The sequence below is a fragment of the Furipterus horrens genome, unplaced genomic scaffold (assembly GCF_987537825.1).
Source record: "Furipterus horrens unplaced genomic scaffold, mFurHor1.1.pri manual_scaffold_2, whole genome shotgun sequence".
In the NCBI taxonomy this organism is placed as follows: Eukaryota; Metazoa; Chordata; class Mammalia; order Chiroptera; family Furipteridae; genus Furipterus; species Furipterus horrens.
Genome location: NW_028327172.1, coordinates 56,729,459 through 56,745,241, shown reverse-complemented (window position 1 = coordinate 56,745,241; position 15,783 = coordinate 56,729,459). Strand labels below are relative to the sequence as shown.

Below are 15,783 nucleotides of genomic sequence, written 5' to 3'. Positions count from 1 at the left end.
CTAGTCTTTTAGGGTACAAACCCACCATCTTCTCAGATCGCCAACCATGTGAATAAAGCGCCCCTAAAGAGTCAATCCCTGCCTGGTCATTGGGTCTGGTAGGTGAAGGCAGCACCAACGCCGGCTTTTCCGGTTTCAGTAGTGCTATAAGGCATTTAATAGGATTTCAGAGCTGAAAATAAATAAAAGCACTTCAGAAATCATTTAATCTAGTCTACCAACTATCCTGGAGCTAGGTCCTGGCCATATTTTCCTAGATAGACAAAAGAGGAGCATTCTATTAAATTACACAGGCAATCCTTATTTTTCTTTCTGCAAATCATATTGTTATCTGGGAGTGAAGAGAGGAGACTAGCTCCTTCCTCCTTCTCTTCCTTCCTTATTCCCTTTTCATTTTAAAATAAACAACAACTTGACAAGATAAACCTTTTTAAAGCGTTTCTCCAACGGGGCAGGGTCTTCTTCTTCTGGCGACTGCTATTGCGTCCCTCTCGCTGGGATTGGTGGAAAGTAAGCCAGAAATAACTTCAGGGCGGAGAAACTAGACCCAGGGCTGAGAATAGACTCCCGCCCTCAGATCCCGGCAGACCTAGCTGGAGAGAGCCCTTGACCCTTGGCCGGGCGCAGCAGAGGTCCCAGGGGGCTCCCCTAACCCCGCCTCCCGAGATGTGGAGTCCCCTTCACGAAGCCGACTCGATATTTGTCGCTTGGCGCCGCCCGCGCTGGCTCTGCGTTGGGGCCCTGCTGGCCGTCGGACTCTTCATCTTCGGCTTCCTCCTCGGTAGGTGCGCGCTCGCCAAGCCCACCCCGGAGCCTGCCTACCCGGCAGTTCCGCGCTTTGCTGGACTCGCCGGCTGGCTGCGATGTGGGCTCCCGGGGAAGGTGGTTTAGTTTGGGGGAAGGTTGGGGTTGAGCAAAGTAGGTAGGGGTTCCTGGAGGTAGTGTAGGGTTGGGTTCTGGACAAGCTATTGTAGGACAGTCACACAGGGTAAGGAGTAGAAAGGGGAAACCTCTGGGAACTCGCTGACATTATTGTCAGCTCTCTGAAGAGATTGTTACCTACAGTTCTTTTGCGTTGCCGTCTCCAGTGAACGGATTTGCGACCTAACCCAACTCGTTAAGAAAACCAGGGGCAGCACAGACAAGCTCACACTCTTCCATTTTAATTTTGACTCCGCCACTTCTTCATGGCCTTGAACAAGTTACCCGGCCTGTCTTAGCCTGTTTTCCAATCTGTATGATGATGATAATATCTGCAATTTAGTGGAAGTAGTAAATAAAACAGCACTTAAAGTTCCCGTCACATTATTGGGGTATTGGCTCTTTTCTTTATTTCTTCTTGATAGAAGCTGCTTCTGATTGCACATTAATGCGCAGGACTAGCTTAAGGGATTCCCAGGTGGTTTGCCCGTGCCCTGAACTCTGAATTTCTTTTTCGGGATTTAGAAGACCAGTGCATGGACCTTAGGGCTATTACAAAAACTTCTGAGCCACATTATGCTCATGCTAACATGTGGATATGAGTAACTGCCTAGGGTTGTTGTGGGATTTAAATGAGATAGGTACTCAGTAAGGACGCACTTCAAATTAACTTTCAACTTTCTCAGCTCTAAAAATGTCAAGGTTGGCATGGGAATTAAAATCTGTAACTCTTCAGGGCATTTTATTCCTAATTTAGACTCAGCTAAATCCTCCTATTCACTGCTCAGTGGCTAACACAGAAGAGTTCCTTTATTAATGTTTGTTTGTTCTTCCCTAGAATTGTCTGCTCTCCCCTCCCCCACAGACCTCACTGCACTTCATCCAGTTCATTCTCCAGATCTCAATTCAAGCATTTAATCCTCAGTGTGTCCTTCCCAGGTCCCACAGCCTAATCCTTTGTTGTGTGTACAGGTGGAACTGTATTTCCATTTGCTGCCCATCATTTATTTCAGTATGCTTCTGTGTGTGTGTGCATGCATGCGCGCGCGTGTGTGTAATAACTGGAATGTTCCACAAAAGCTGGCCGGGCACTGATCATTCCTCTAAATAAGTCCTGTAATGATTACCAACTACAAGGGCTTACTTCTGTGTTATCTTGCTACCCATTGCCTCTGGCCTATGTGCACTAGGTGCCTTACAGAGATGTTGGGTGAATTATAGTTTCACTGTAGCTTTCTGAAGTTGAATTTATCAAGCCTACTTCAACTGGAAACATAAAATCTCAGCATTTTGTCTTTAATTTCAGAGCCAGAACAAATTACAGATCTGAGTTTCCTTCAACTCTTTGAAATAACTTGTGTATTTGAAATATATTAATAATGAATTCATTATAAACATTGACTAAATGCTTATTCTGGTTCACCAAAGAACAGTCACCAGGGATAAAAGCTTTAAGGAAAAAAGAGGTGTATCTCCTTTTTATCTTAATTTTTAAGAGAGATTATTCATCCCCTTTTTGAAACATTTAATCTTAGTGCACATTTTCTCATGAAACATTTCTTAGAGTAACAGCAATCTTATCATTGAACTCGGATAAAACATATGTTGCAATTGATTTTTAATATGAAGGTCTGTGTGCATGATTTTTTCCCAGTGGAAGTAGATAAGAGAATTAAATTTTAGAAAATTTCAGTGAATGCTGGAGGTCATTGGTAATTTATATTTTACATATGATAGATACAGCAACAAGAAAAATTAGGGCCTGCCCTGACTGGTGTTACTCAGTGAGTTTGGGCATTGTCCTGCAAACTGAAAGGTCACTGGTTCATTTCCTTGTCAGGGTATATGCCTGGGTGGTGGGCCAGGTCCCAGGCTGGGGGTGTGCGAGAGGCAACTGAGTGATGTTTCCCTTGCATTGATGTTTATCTCCCTCTCTTTCTCCCTCCCTTCCCTTCTCTCTAAAAATAAATACATAAGATTCTTAAAAAAAGAAGAATGAGGGCTTGTCTGTGAGCTCACTTCTCATTCCTATATTTGTATGTATTCTACAGGATGGTTTATAAAATCCTCCAATGAAGCTACTAATGTTGTTCCACAGCATAATGTGAAGAAGAAATTTTTGGATGAACTGAAAGCTGAGAACATCAAAAAGTTCTTATAGTAAGCATATACTTGAAAATTCATATGGACAATTTGTTGGAAAATTGTATTGTTTCAAAATTTTGATCCAATATTTCATATACGGGAACTTACTTTTTTAAAAAAGTTTTATTTGTTGAAGATCTTATATCACATTTTATATGGACAGGATAATATATTTTATCTGAACTTTACCAATAGGGATGTTTTAGAGCAGGGGTCAGCAAACTCTGCGAAGGGCTTGCTTTTATAGGCCAACTGATTTCTATCACAACTACTCAGCTCTGATATTGTAGCACAAAGGAATCCATTGAAAATGCATAAAGGAATAAGTGTGGCAGGTCTGATAAAACTTTATTTATAGGCACTGAAATTTGAATTTTATATAATTGTATAATAAAATATTCCTTTAGTTTTTCACCTGTTGAAATGTGATAACCATTCTTAACTGTGGGCTATAAAAACCAGGAAATGTGCTGGATTTGGTCAGTGGAATTTATTTTCCTGTCTCCTGTTTTGGAGGAAGATAGTATATTTTGGTCAAAAGAATAAACTTGGACTTTGGGGTCTGTCATACTTGAGTTTAAATTTCAACTTTGCCCATTGATAGCAAAGTAACTTTGAGTGAATACTTAAACTTCCCAAGCCCTCCTTTCTACATCTATGAAATAAGGACAATGATACTGCTATGATGAGGATGAACTTAGAGAACATATATGTGACATAGTTTACAATCTAGCTCCCTATTTCCTGAAATAGCTATCTCTAGTGTAGAGCCAAAGAAGTAAATGAGTAAATTTAAAAACTATTTGAAAAGCAACTGAAAAAAAAGAAGCCCTTGTATAAATGATTATATATAATCAATTAGAGTATTTAGCTTTTCAAAGCATAAGGCCCTTTTTTTAGAACAAATTTGCTTAGTGCATGTATTCAGAAATACTTAAAGTCCCTTATAGTGATTGAAAGATCCTTTAGTGAATACAAGTTATAATTTTATTTAAAAGACAGTTTTATATATACATACATATATGCATAGATGTGTACACATAAAATCATATAAACACATATATCTATATTCATTTTGATAGAATTAAAACTATGAACAAAAATTTTCTGTGATACCTCCCAGGTCTCTGGAAGGGCTGTTTGAAGCTTAAACTTTGGAAATCCCTCCCCTGCCACTTACTATTTCACTATAAATAGGTACAATAGATATCATAATGGAGGTCTGGCAAGATTTAATATTTGCTCTTAGAGCTGATGTTCCTGCTTCTTTCTTCCTTTCCTAACCTGTGGCATGGCCTGACCAGCAAAAACAAATGGCTTTTGTTTATTTCTTTTTGGACCCTAAGCAAGATTGAAGCAGTCAGCTTCTTGCTTATTCTCTATATCACTGATCAAGCTGCTCTAACTGTTCAGAATTCAAGGATGTTTATCTTTAACACACAAAAGAAAGAAATTAAGAGAACCCCCCACTCATCCCTGCAAGGACTGAAGAATCTCCAAAAACCTCCTGAACGCTCCAGATTTCTAATTTGCCATACAAGTTGTTAGCTATTTTGAATACTTTATAAATTATTACTATTTTTGAAAATAATTGATAATCTTGAAGCATCAACAAATAACTTGACATACTTCTCAATTAAGACAATAAAAAATGTCAAAACTGCTGTTTAATATCTGTTATCTAATTGAGCCTCAAATCTTTGAGAGCTAGTGGAGTGGCTATAGTCTCCACAAGTACAGGTGAGGAATTTCAGACATGGCCAGGTTTGTAAAAGTTACAGGCAAAACCTATAATACACCACTTGATCTGATTTTATGCTGATTAATTTATTTATCATGAAAAGTAGTCTTTTTCTACTTATCTTTTTTAGGATCAGCTTTGCTCCAAATGAGTGGGTTCAAACCTTATCATAGCACATGGTTGAATTCTAGTTGGTAATGACAAAACTGTTGCAACAAATTTCACTGGTTATAGCAAAGTCTGGTAAACTCAGTCTCAGTTTCTCTCTCTCTCCCCAATGTAAGCATGTTCAAAACTTCCTGTAACAATTCTTCCTGCTTGTAGGGACAGTTACATCTGTGACTTCAGGAGATACACATAATCTACATCCACTTCAGTTATATCACAGTCTGTAATCTATGTATTGTAATATAGAAGAAAATAGCTGCCTGTTAGCTCTTTGGCTGCAGGTAGGTCCACACTGATGAAGGAATAGATAGACTTCTCAGCTGCCCCTTAAAATTTTGTCCTTTTCCCAGAATAAGTAGAAGGAAGGAAATAGAAAAGATTAGAGCAAAAATAAATGACATAAAAACCAAAAAAAAAAAAAAAAAAATCAGTGAAACTGGGAACTGTTTCTTTGAAAGATAAACAAGATTGACAAACCCTTAACTAGACTCATTAAGAGAAAAGGAGAGAGGACCCAAATAAATAAAATCAGAAACAACAGAACAGTAAAACTGACACCATGGTGATACAAAGGTTGTAAGAAAATACTATGAACAACTATATGCCAACAAACTAGATAGACAACCTGAGAAAAATGGATAAATTCCTAGAAACATACAATCTTTCAAAACTAGTTCAAGAAGAATCAGAAAACCTGATTAGACTAATTACAACTAATGAAATCAAAGTAGTAGTCAAAAAAACTTCCAGCAAACAAAAGTCCTGAACCAGATGGTTTCACAGGCAAATTTTTTCAAACATTCAAAGAACTGATAGTTATCCTCAAACTATTCAAAAAAATTCAAGAAGACAATTTCAAAGCTCCTTTTATGAGGCCAGTATTATCCTAATTCCAAAATTAGATTAAGACACTACAAAGAAAGAAAATTATAGTTTAATATTCCTGATCAACATAGATGATAAAATCCTCAAAAAAATATTAGCAAAAAGGATCCAGCAATACTTTAAAAAGTTCATATACCATGATAAAGTGGGATTTATTCTGAGAATGCAAGGTTGGAACAAAATCCACAAATCAATAAACATGATAAATTACATCAACAAAATGAAGGATAAAAATCACATGATCATATCAATAGATATAGAAAAAAATTTGATAAAATCTAGCACCCATTTATGATAAAAGTGTTAAGCAAAGTAGGGATAGAAGGATCATAACAACATAATATAGGCCACATATGACAAACCCACAGCCAGCATAATACTCAGTGGGAAAAAACTAAATATTGTTTTTTTTAATATAGGGAACAATACAGGGATGTCTGCTTTCACCACTCTTATTCAACAGCAATCAGCCAGGAAGAATGAAAGGCATTCAAATTGGAATGAAAGAAGTAACACTGTTATATTATATTTTATATAAAAATTCCTAAAGATTCCACCAAAAATCTAATAAATAAATTTGCAAAGTAGAAGGATACAAAATAAATATTCAGAAACCAATTGCATTTTTTACACCAATAATGAACTATCACTTCCGGCCAAGATGGAGGCCTAGATTCACATGCTCCATCTCCCTCCACAACTAAGAAAGAATACAACTACTGCAAAGCCAGAAATAACCAGAAGTTCCAGAAAATAAAGCTACATGGAAGTCCAACATATGAACTTATAAAGAAGTGGTGCTCATTTGGACAAGTAGGAGTGAAGCCAGGGTGGAGAGGCCAAGCTGTGCCGGTGGTGGCAGCTGTGGCAATGGTGGTGGGACAGTGGTAAGCACAGACACCCATGTTTAAGGGGAGGCGAGAAGCACCTGGGGAGCACCCCCTGCTGCAGACCAAACTCATCAGCTCGTGATTCCAATGCCAGGAAAGGCAGACCCCCATTGCCTCGGACTGTGAGGGCCGGAGGGCATGGGGACAGAGGAGGAGGCTCCCAGTCTCAGCAGAGAGTGAATGGCAGGAATTCATGTTGGACCCCCGCCCCCACAGAAAACTCCACAGTGTGGTGAGAAGGGTTACCTGGTAGTGATGAGTGCACGGGGCTCTGCCATCTATAGCATAGGAGGTATGACAGCCCTTCCCAGGAAGCAAAGGTAAACACAGAACTGTCAGGATGGCACAGATCATGATGATAGAGATCCCAGTGATGCAGCTGACCAGACAGCAAATATCTAATCTAACAAAGCAGCAGATAGGAAATCTTTCTGAGGCACAATTCAGAGCTTTGCTTATAAAAATGCTTACAGACCTAACGGCAGATCTTAAACAAGATGGGGAAGGAATGAAGGCTAGTCCTGCTGAAATGAATGAAAACACATACAAAACTAGTGGTGAGGAAAAGAAAACCAGGGATCAAATCAACAAATCGAAACACAGGGAAGGAAGAGTCAACCAGTGCAGAAAGAGGAAATCAGAAGTGAGGAAAATGAGGAGAGACTCAGAAACCTATGGGACAGCTATAAGCGGGCCAACATCCAAAGCATAGGGTTGCCAGAAGGTGAAGAAGAAGAACTAGAAATTGAAAAATTATGTGAAAAAATAATGAAGCAGAACTTCCCGAACTTGGGGAAGGAAATAGACTTATAGGTCCAGGAAGCACACAAAGTTCCAGAAAAACTGGACCCAGAGAGAGGCACACCAAGACACATTATAATCAAAATGTCAAAAATTAAGGATAAAGAGAGAATCTTAAAAGCAGCAAGAGAGAAGAGAATTATGTACAAAGGGGTCCCAATAGGATTATCAGCTGATTTCTCAAAAGAAACTGCAGGCAAGAAGGGACTGGCATGAAATACTCAAAGTAATGAAAAGCAAAAACCTACAACCATGATTACTCTATCCAGTGAAGCTGTCATTCAGAATAGAAGGGCAGAGAAAGTGCTTCCAGGACAAAGTAAAAGGAGTTCATCAGATCCAAACCACTGTTATATGAAATGTTAAAGGGACTTTTTTAGGAGAAAGTAGGGTCAAAACTATGAACATTAAAATGTAAACTGTATCACAACAACCAACAACAGAAGCTAGGGAATCAAAACAAAGGCAAACTAAAAAGGCAACGAGAGTGGAAAAAGAATTATAGGTATGGGGACATTTTGGGGGGAAGTCAGCGGGGAGGGAGTGGGGGGAAAGGGAGGGAGGTGATACAAGAATTAAGAAGCATAGTAGGAGGGAGTGGAGGAGATAGGAAGATGTTAAGAAGAACTATATGCACAACCAATAGGCATGGACTAAGCGGGGGACAACTGGACAGAGGGGTGTCACTGGATGGAGGGGAAGAAAAGGAAAAGAAATTAGGACAACTGTGACAGCATAATTAATAAAGCATATTAAAAGAATAATAACTATCAGAAAGAAAAATTAAGACTACAATCACATTACTACTTTAGCAACAAAAATAACAAGGTACCTAGAAATTTAATGGCCCTGGCTGGTTTAGCTCAGTGGATTGAGCGTCGGCCTGCAAGCTAAGTGTCGCTGGTTCGATCTTCCAGTCAGGGCACATCAGAGAAGGAAAACTCTGACTCCAAAAAACCTCCACTGCCTTGCGGCATACCTCTTCAGGGGAAAGGCTAAGGGAGTAAACCCTGACAGAAAATCCGGAGCCGGAGTCCCTAAGGCGGTTTGACGTTGTAGTCAACACCAGTAACTCCTGCGGCGCACCTGAAGCCAAGCTGTATTGACTCCGTCTTTCCCTTGAACCCTTCGGCTGCGAAGAGAGGGGGGGTCTGCTGCATGGGCAACAGCAGACCCTCCATATCACCCTGCCCAGGCTCTGTAGCTTCAGCGTCATCGCAAGATGTCGATTCAACACGGGAGGAGACAGATACGATGTCACTCCCGAGTCGGACTGCACAGCCATTCTCGGCGGTGCAGATAGACTCTTAAGAAGCTACACCATCGTCTCTCGAGACGGACGGCTGCCGACGACGACGACCTAGAAATTTAACCAAAGAGGTAAAAGAACTATACTTGAAAAATTATAAGATACTGAGGAAGGAAAACGAGGATGATATAAATAAGTAGAAGCATTTACTGTGTTCATGGATAGGAAAAATTAACATTAAAATGTCCACATTACCCAAAGCAATCTATGGATTCAGTACAATTTCTATTAAAATACCAATGGCATATATCACAGATCTAGAACAAATAATCCAAAAATTTATATGGACAAAAGACTCCAAATAGCCTCAGCGATCTTGAGAAAGAAAAACAAATTTGAAGGTATTATACTACCTTTTATCAAACTATAATACAAGGCCATGGTAATAAAAATAGCATGATACTGGCACAAGAATGGGCATATAGATCAATGGAACAGAATAGAGAGCCCAGAAATAAACCCACACTTTTATGGTCAATATTTCTTAAAGGAGGCAAGAAATACAATAGGGTAAAGACAGTCTTTTCAATAAACAGTGTTGGGAAAATTGGAAAGATGTATGCAAAAAAAAAAAGAAGGAAATGAAACTAGACTACTAACTTATGCCATACACAAGAATCAACTCAAAATGTACGTCATAAAACCATAAAAATTCTAGAAGAAACCACAGGCAGTAAAGTTTCAGACATTTCTAGTAGCAATATTTTTGCAGATAAATCTTATCAGGCAAGGAAATGGAGGGAAAAAAAATTAAACCAATGTGACTACAACAAACTGAAAAGCTTTTGCACAGCAAAAGAAACCATCAACAAAATGAAAAGGCAACACACATAATGGAAGAACATATGTGCCAATGATGCATCTGATAAGGGGTTAATTTCCAAGATTTATAAAGAACTTGTATAACTCAACACTGAGAAGACAACCCAGTTAAAAAATGAGCAAAGGACTGAATTGACACTTTACCAAAGAGGTAATTAGCCATACAGATGGGTAATTGACGTATGAAAAATGCTCAATGTCACTAATCATCAGAGCGATGCATATTAAAATCATAATGAGGTACCATTTCATGCCTCAGAATATCTTTCTTCAATAAATCAACAAACAAGTGTTGGTGAGGATGTGGATAAAGGAGAACCCTTCTGCACTGCTGGTGTGAATATAGACTGATGCAGCCACTGTGGAAAGCAGTATGGAGTTTCCTCAAAAAATTAAAAATAAGAGGGCAAGGGGATGGAGGGAAGTAGAAGAGGATAAAGGGTGGATAAATGGTGATAGAAGACTTGACTTGGGGTGATGAACACACAATACAATATAGAGATGATGTATTATAGAACTGTATACCTGAAATCTATACAGTTTTATTAACCAATGTCACCCCAATAAATTCAATAAACAAAATGGGACTTCCTTTTGACTCATTGATCCCTCTTCTGGGAATATATGAAGAAACCTGAAATACTAATGTTCTCTGCAGCATTATTTACAATAGCCAAGACCTGGAAATAGCCCAAGTGCCCATCAGTCGATGAGTGGATTAAAAAGCTGTGTACATTTACACAGTGGAATACTATACCGTTTGCGACAGCATGGATGAACTTGGAGATTATTATGCTCAGTGAAGTAAGCCAGTCAGAAAAAGACAAATGCCATATGATCTTACTTATGTGTGAAATTTGATGAACAAAATAAACTGAGAAACAAAATGGAAATAGACATATGGATACAAGGAACAGACTGACAACTGTCAGAGGGAAGAAGGGTTGGGGGGCTGGATGAAAGAAGATGAAGGGATTAAACAAACAAAAAATTTAAAAAATCATATATCTGTAACACAGAGACACAGAGAAGAGTGTGGTGATAGCCAGATGGAGAGGTGGGAAAAAGGGAGGGAAAACAGAGATGGAAAGAGACTGCTTGGGGTGATGGGTGCATGATGCAGTGTGTAGATGATGTTTTGTTGAGTTGTATACTTGAAATCTATGTGGTTTTGTGAACCAATGTTACCCCAGTAAAGTCAATAAAAATTGTGTTCTTTTGTTACTATATTTTGAAAACATACATTAGAAATCCTATGTAAGGTGTTAAGCCCTTAAAAATGTATTGAATGATGATTTTAATACTATTTTTGTAAATACAACTTAAATTATTTTAACATAATTATTAAAAATAATCGCAGGAGCCCTGGCTGGTTGTGGATCAGTTGGTTGGAGATATGTCTCGTAAACCAAATGGTCATGGGTTCAAGTCAGGGCACGTGACTAGGTTGCAGGTTCAGTCCTCAGTGAGGATGCATGTGAGAGGCAACGATCAATGTTTCTCTTCCTCTGTCCTTCCCTTCCTCTCTCTCTAAAATCAATGAGCATGTCCTCAGGTGAGGATTTAAAAATTAATCACAGGAATTTTTTAAATTGAGAGTTATTTTTCTTGGCAATTGATTTTTTAAATAAAAAGTTTAGATAAACAGTAGAATTAAACATTTGAAATTGACATCATCATAATGTTTTCTATTAATTTTTAAAAAATAACCATAAAGACAGAAGTGTGTTGATTTTAGTAAAACTTCCATATTTAGAGCCAGAAATTAATGAAGTTAAGAAGTTCTTGAGTTTGAAATAAACAAATGTCTTTACATGATATATGATGCTTTGACATTAGAATTTTCCTTTTTCTTTTTAAGAAGTTTAAGTTGAAAATACCCAGGCAGGGTACACAGAAGAATCAACCCATGAATGCAAGAATAAGTGAAACAACAAATAGACTTTCCTCTCTTGCTCTGCCTTCTTCTCCCTCCCCATTCCTCTCTCTCTAAAAAAACAATAAATAAAAAGATATGTAGAAAATATTCCTGGTCAAACTAATTCTCATAATTGATTTTTAAGTGTACATATTACTATGCATGATGGGTAGAGTACATGAGATTCAGTCTAAGCTTGTATAAATATGTTCATATTATTCCTTAATGCCCCCTGGCTGGTTTGGCTCAGTGGATTGAGCGTCGGCCTGCGAGCTAAGTGTCACTGGTTCGATCTTCCAGTCAGGGCACATCAGAGAAGGAAAACTCTGACTCCAAAAAACCTCCGCTGCCTTGCGGCATACCTCTTCAGGGGAAAGGCTAAGGGAGTAAACCCCGACAGAAAATCTGGAGCCGGAGTCCCTAAGGCGGTTTGACGTTGTAGTCAACACCGGCAACTCCTGCGGCGCACCTGAAACCAAGCTGTATTGACTCCGTCTTTCCCTTGGACCCTTCAGCTGCGAAGAGAGGGGGGGTCTGCTGCATGGGCAACAGCAGACCCTCCATATCACCCTGCCCAGGCTCTGTAGCTTCAGCTTCAGCTTCACTGGAGAGGACACTCCAGCGTCATCGCAAGATGTCGATTCAACACGGGAGGAGACAGATACCGAGTCACTCCGGAGTCGGACTGCACAACCATTCTCGGCGGTGCAGATAGGCTCTTAAGAAGCTACACCATCGTCTCTCGAGACGGACGGCTGCCGACGACGACGATTCCTTAATGAAGACACTTTGATTTACAGATGGTTGCTAATCAAAAGGTTTCTCACTTGACTGTAACTTTCAATATTTAAAAATAAATATAATTATCAGTCATTCTTGGCATATCACAGCTGTACTTTGGATGAAAATATTTTTATCTTTCAAGTTATTTTGCACAGTTAAATAAAGACAGACAATTCCATGAAAGTTCTAAGAGTTGTGGTTCTGAAGAAAAGAATATGACATTTCCCTGATCTACTATTCAAGGATCTGTCCACAGAGTCGTACATAACAATCTCTACACTAACCAGTTTCTCCAGTTTTTCCCTTGAATGAGTATATATTACAGAATGAAACTTAAAAATGTACTTTACAAATCTATTTTTTAAAAAGATTTTATTTAGAACATATTTAGAACATCAAATGGAGTGAAAAGAGCCTCTTCAACAAATGGTGTTGGGAGAACTGGACAGGAACATGCAAAAAAATGAAACTAGACCAACTTACACCATACACCAGAATAAACTCAAGATGCATCAAAGACTTATATGTAAGCCGTGAAACCATAAAAATCCTAGAGGAAAAAATAGGCAGGAAAATTTCAGATATCCCATGTAGCAATATTTTCACTAATATATCTCCTAAGGAAAGGGAAATAAAGGAAAGAATAAACAAAAAACAAAAACAAAAAGCAGATTTTATTTATTTATTTTTAGAGAGAAGGGAAGGGAGGGAGAAAGAGAGGGAGAGAAACATCAATGTGTGGTTGCCTTTCACGTGTCCCCAACTGGGGACCTGGCCCGCAACCCAGGCATGTGCCCTGACTGGGAATTGAACTAGCGACCCTTTGGTTCACAGGCCAGCACTCAATCCACTGAGTCCCACCAGCCAGGATGAACTCTGATGCAATAATACTACCGTTTTCCTTTTATAATGTACCACATTTCAAAGTATTTTATGTAAATCTGCCTTAATTGGTTGTCGATTTGATATTTCTAACCACTTTCATTTTTTGTTCTCCAGTAATTTTACACGGATTCCACATTTAGCAGGAACAGAACAAAACTTTCAGCTTGCAAAGCAAATTCAATCCCAGTGGAAAGACTTTGGCCTGGATTCTGTTGAATTAGCCCATTATGATGTCCTTTTGTCCTATCCAAACAAGAGTCATCCCAACTACATCTCAATAATTGATGAAGATAGAAATGAGGTAAAAAAAAAAAAAAAAGATTAAAAAAGAACTCTCCTATTTATTCTTTTCAAACACTTCCTATGAAATAATGCACTATAACCTCTCCAATTATTGACAGAAATCAATATTATTGAAACTGCTGAATAATGCCTTTAAAATCTTATTACCAGTATCAACTTCCTTATGGTGCTTGAATTTAATGCAATATTGGAAACATTCTGAGAAATTAATGCTTGATAACTGTTGCTATTCTTTATTTTTTAGTAGTGTGGGTATTAATAAGCTTTCAAGCAACTAAAATAGATACATTTTTGATAAGTTCAGACTATAAAAGATACTGCATGGGCTTGGGGTTGCTAGGAAATCCAGAAACCCAGTGTGCAATTTTAGCCAGCATGTTTTTATTGCTTTCAATGATTATGTCTCATATGGTCGTTTGTTTAGCTCTGTACCCAGAGCTCAGTGTGAGCATTCGGAGGAAAAAATTTTTTGGAGAGAAAGTCTATATATAGAAAGATATTTAGTCTAAAATTTTTAAAAATATATTTTATTGATTATACTATTATAGTTGTCCCAATTTTCCTCCCTTGTCCCTTCCTCCCAGTACCCACCCACATTCCCTCCAAAATCTGCCCCCTTAGTTCATTTCCACCTGTCACACATATAAATTCATCAGTTTCTCCATTTCCTATGCTATTCTTAAGATCCTGCTATCTATTTTGTACCTGCAAATCATGCTTCTTAATCCCTGCACTTTTCCCTACATTATCCCTCTTCCCCTCCCAGCTGATAACCCTACACATGAGCTCCATACCTATGATTATGTTTTTGTTCTGGTTGTTTGCTTAGTTTTTAAAAAAAATTCATTTGTTAATAGTTGTGAATTTGTTGCCATTTTAATGTTCATAATTTTGAACGTCTTTTTCTTAAGTAAGTCCCTTTAACATTTCATATAACAATGGTCTGGTGATGCTGAATTCCTTTAGCTTTACTTTGCCTGGAAAGCATGTTATCTGCCCTTCTATTCTAAGTGATAGCTTTGCTGGATAGAGAAATCTAGGTTGTAAGTCCTTGCTTATCATCACTTTGAATACTTCTTGCCTGCAAAGTTTCTTTTGAGAAATCAGTTGATAATATTATGGGAACTTCTTTGCAGGTAACTCTCTGCTTATCTCTTGCTGCTTTTAAGGTTCTCTCTTTATCTTTAACCTTTGGTATTTTAATATGATGTGTCTTGGAGTGGTCCTTTTTGGGTCTAACTTGTTTGGGACTCTCTGTACTTCCTGGACTTGTATGTCTGTTTCCTTCTCCAAATTAGGGAAGTTTTCTTTTATTATTTTTTCAAATAGGTTTTCACTTTTTTGCTCTTCCTCCTCTTCTTGCATCCCTATGATTTGGATGTTGGTACATTTGGAGATGTCTCAGAGGCTCTTTATATGGTTCTCTTTTTTTTTTAATTCTTTTTTATTCTTACTCTTCTGGTTGAAAGCTTATTTCTTCCTTATGTTCAAAATCATTTATTTGAATCCTGGATTCATCCCCTCCACTGTTCATTCCCTGTAGATTTTTTTTATTTTACTTAGTGTAAACTTCATCTCTTCCTGGGTATTTTTTATGTTGTTGCCTTACTCAGTGAGTTCTTTGAGCATCCTGCTCACCAGCGTTTTGAACCCTGTGTCTGATAGGTTGGTTATTTCTGTTTTGTTTAATCCTTTTTCTGAGATTTTGTTCTGTTCTTTCATTTGAGCCATATTTCTTTGTCTCCTCAAGTTGGCAGCTTTGTTGTGGTTGTTTCTGTGTATTAGAGCTGCTTTGACTCCCTATTATAGTAGCATAGCCTATTGTAGAAAAGGCACCTGTAAATTGTGTGGGGCAGAGCCTTAGGTAATTACCAGGGTGGGGCACCTGCTTCACCACTCTATGGTTCTATGTTGGGGGAGGGCTCAGAGAAGGGATATTGCTGCTGCCTGGCTTCTAGAGGTTTGCCTGGCACTCACTCATTGTGACTGGCAGACTTACAGCTATTGTCCTGATGCTGAATCCCAGGGGGGTAGGTCTGCATATGTTTTAAGCCTATGTGGTCCTTTAACTGGAGTGTCCTGAAAATCCAGAAGTTTCTTCTGCTGCCACAATGCCCCTGGTTTTTACAGTCAGAAGTTATGGGGATTTATCTTCTGGGCACTAGAATCCTGAACTGTGAAGTCTGGTCTGGGGCTGGGATTGCTCGCTCCC

At 38.5% G+C, this 15,783-nt stretch overlaps 1 protein-coding gene across 1 annotated transcript in view; it reads left to right on the top strand.

Moving 5' to 3' along the window:
• Positions 1-573: 573 nt before the first annotated feature.
• Positions 574-15,783, top strand: part of FOLH1 (folate hydrolase 1) — a 65,301-nt gene continuing 50,091 nt past the window's right edge. Inside the window, exons 1-3 of the mRNA XM_090267799.1 lie at positions 574-781; positions 2,973-3,081; positions 13,383-13,569. Of these exons, the coding sequence (XP_090123925.1) occupies positions 667-781; positions 2,973-3,081; positions 13,383-13,569 (411 nt within the window). The 5' untranslated portion in view covers positions 574-666. The remainder of the gene's footprint in view (positions 782-2,972; positions 3,082-13,382; positions 13,570-15,783) is intronic.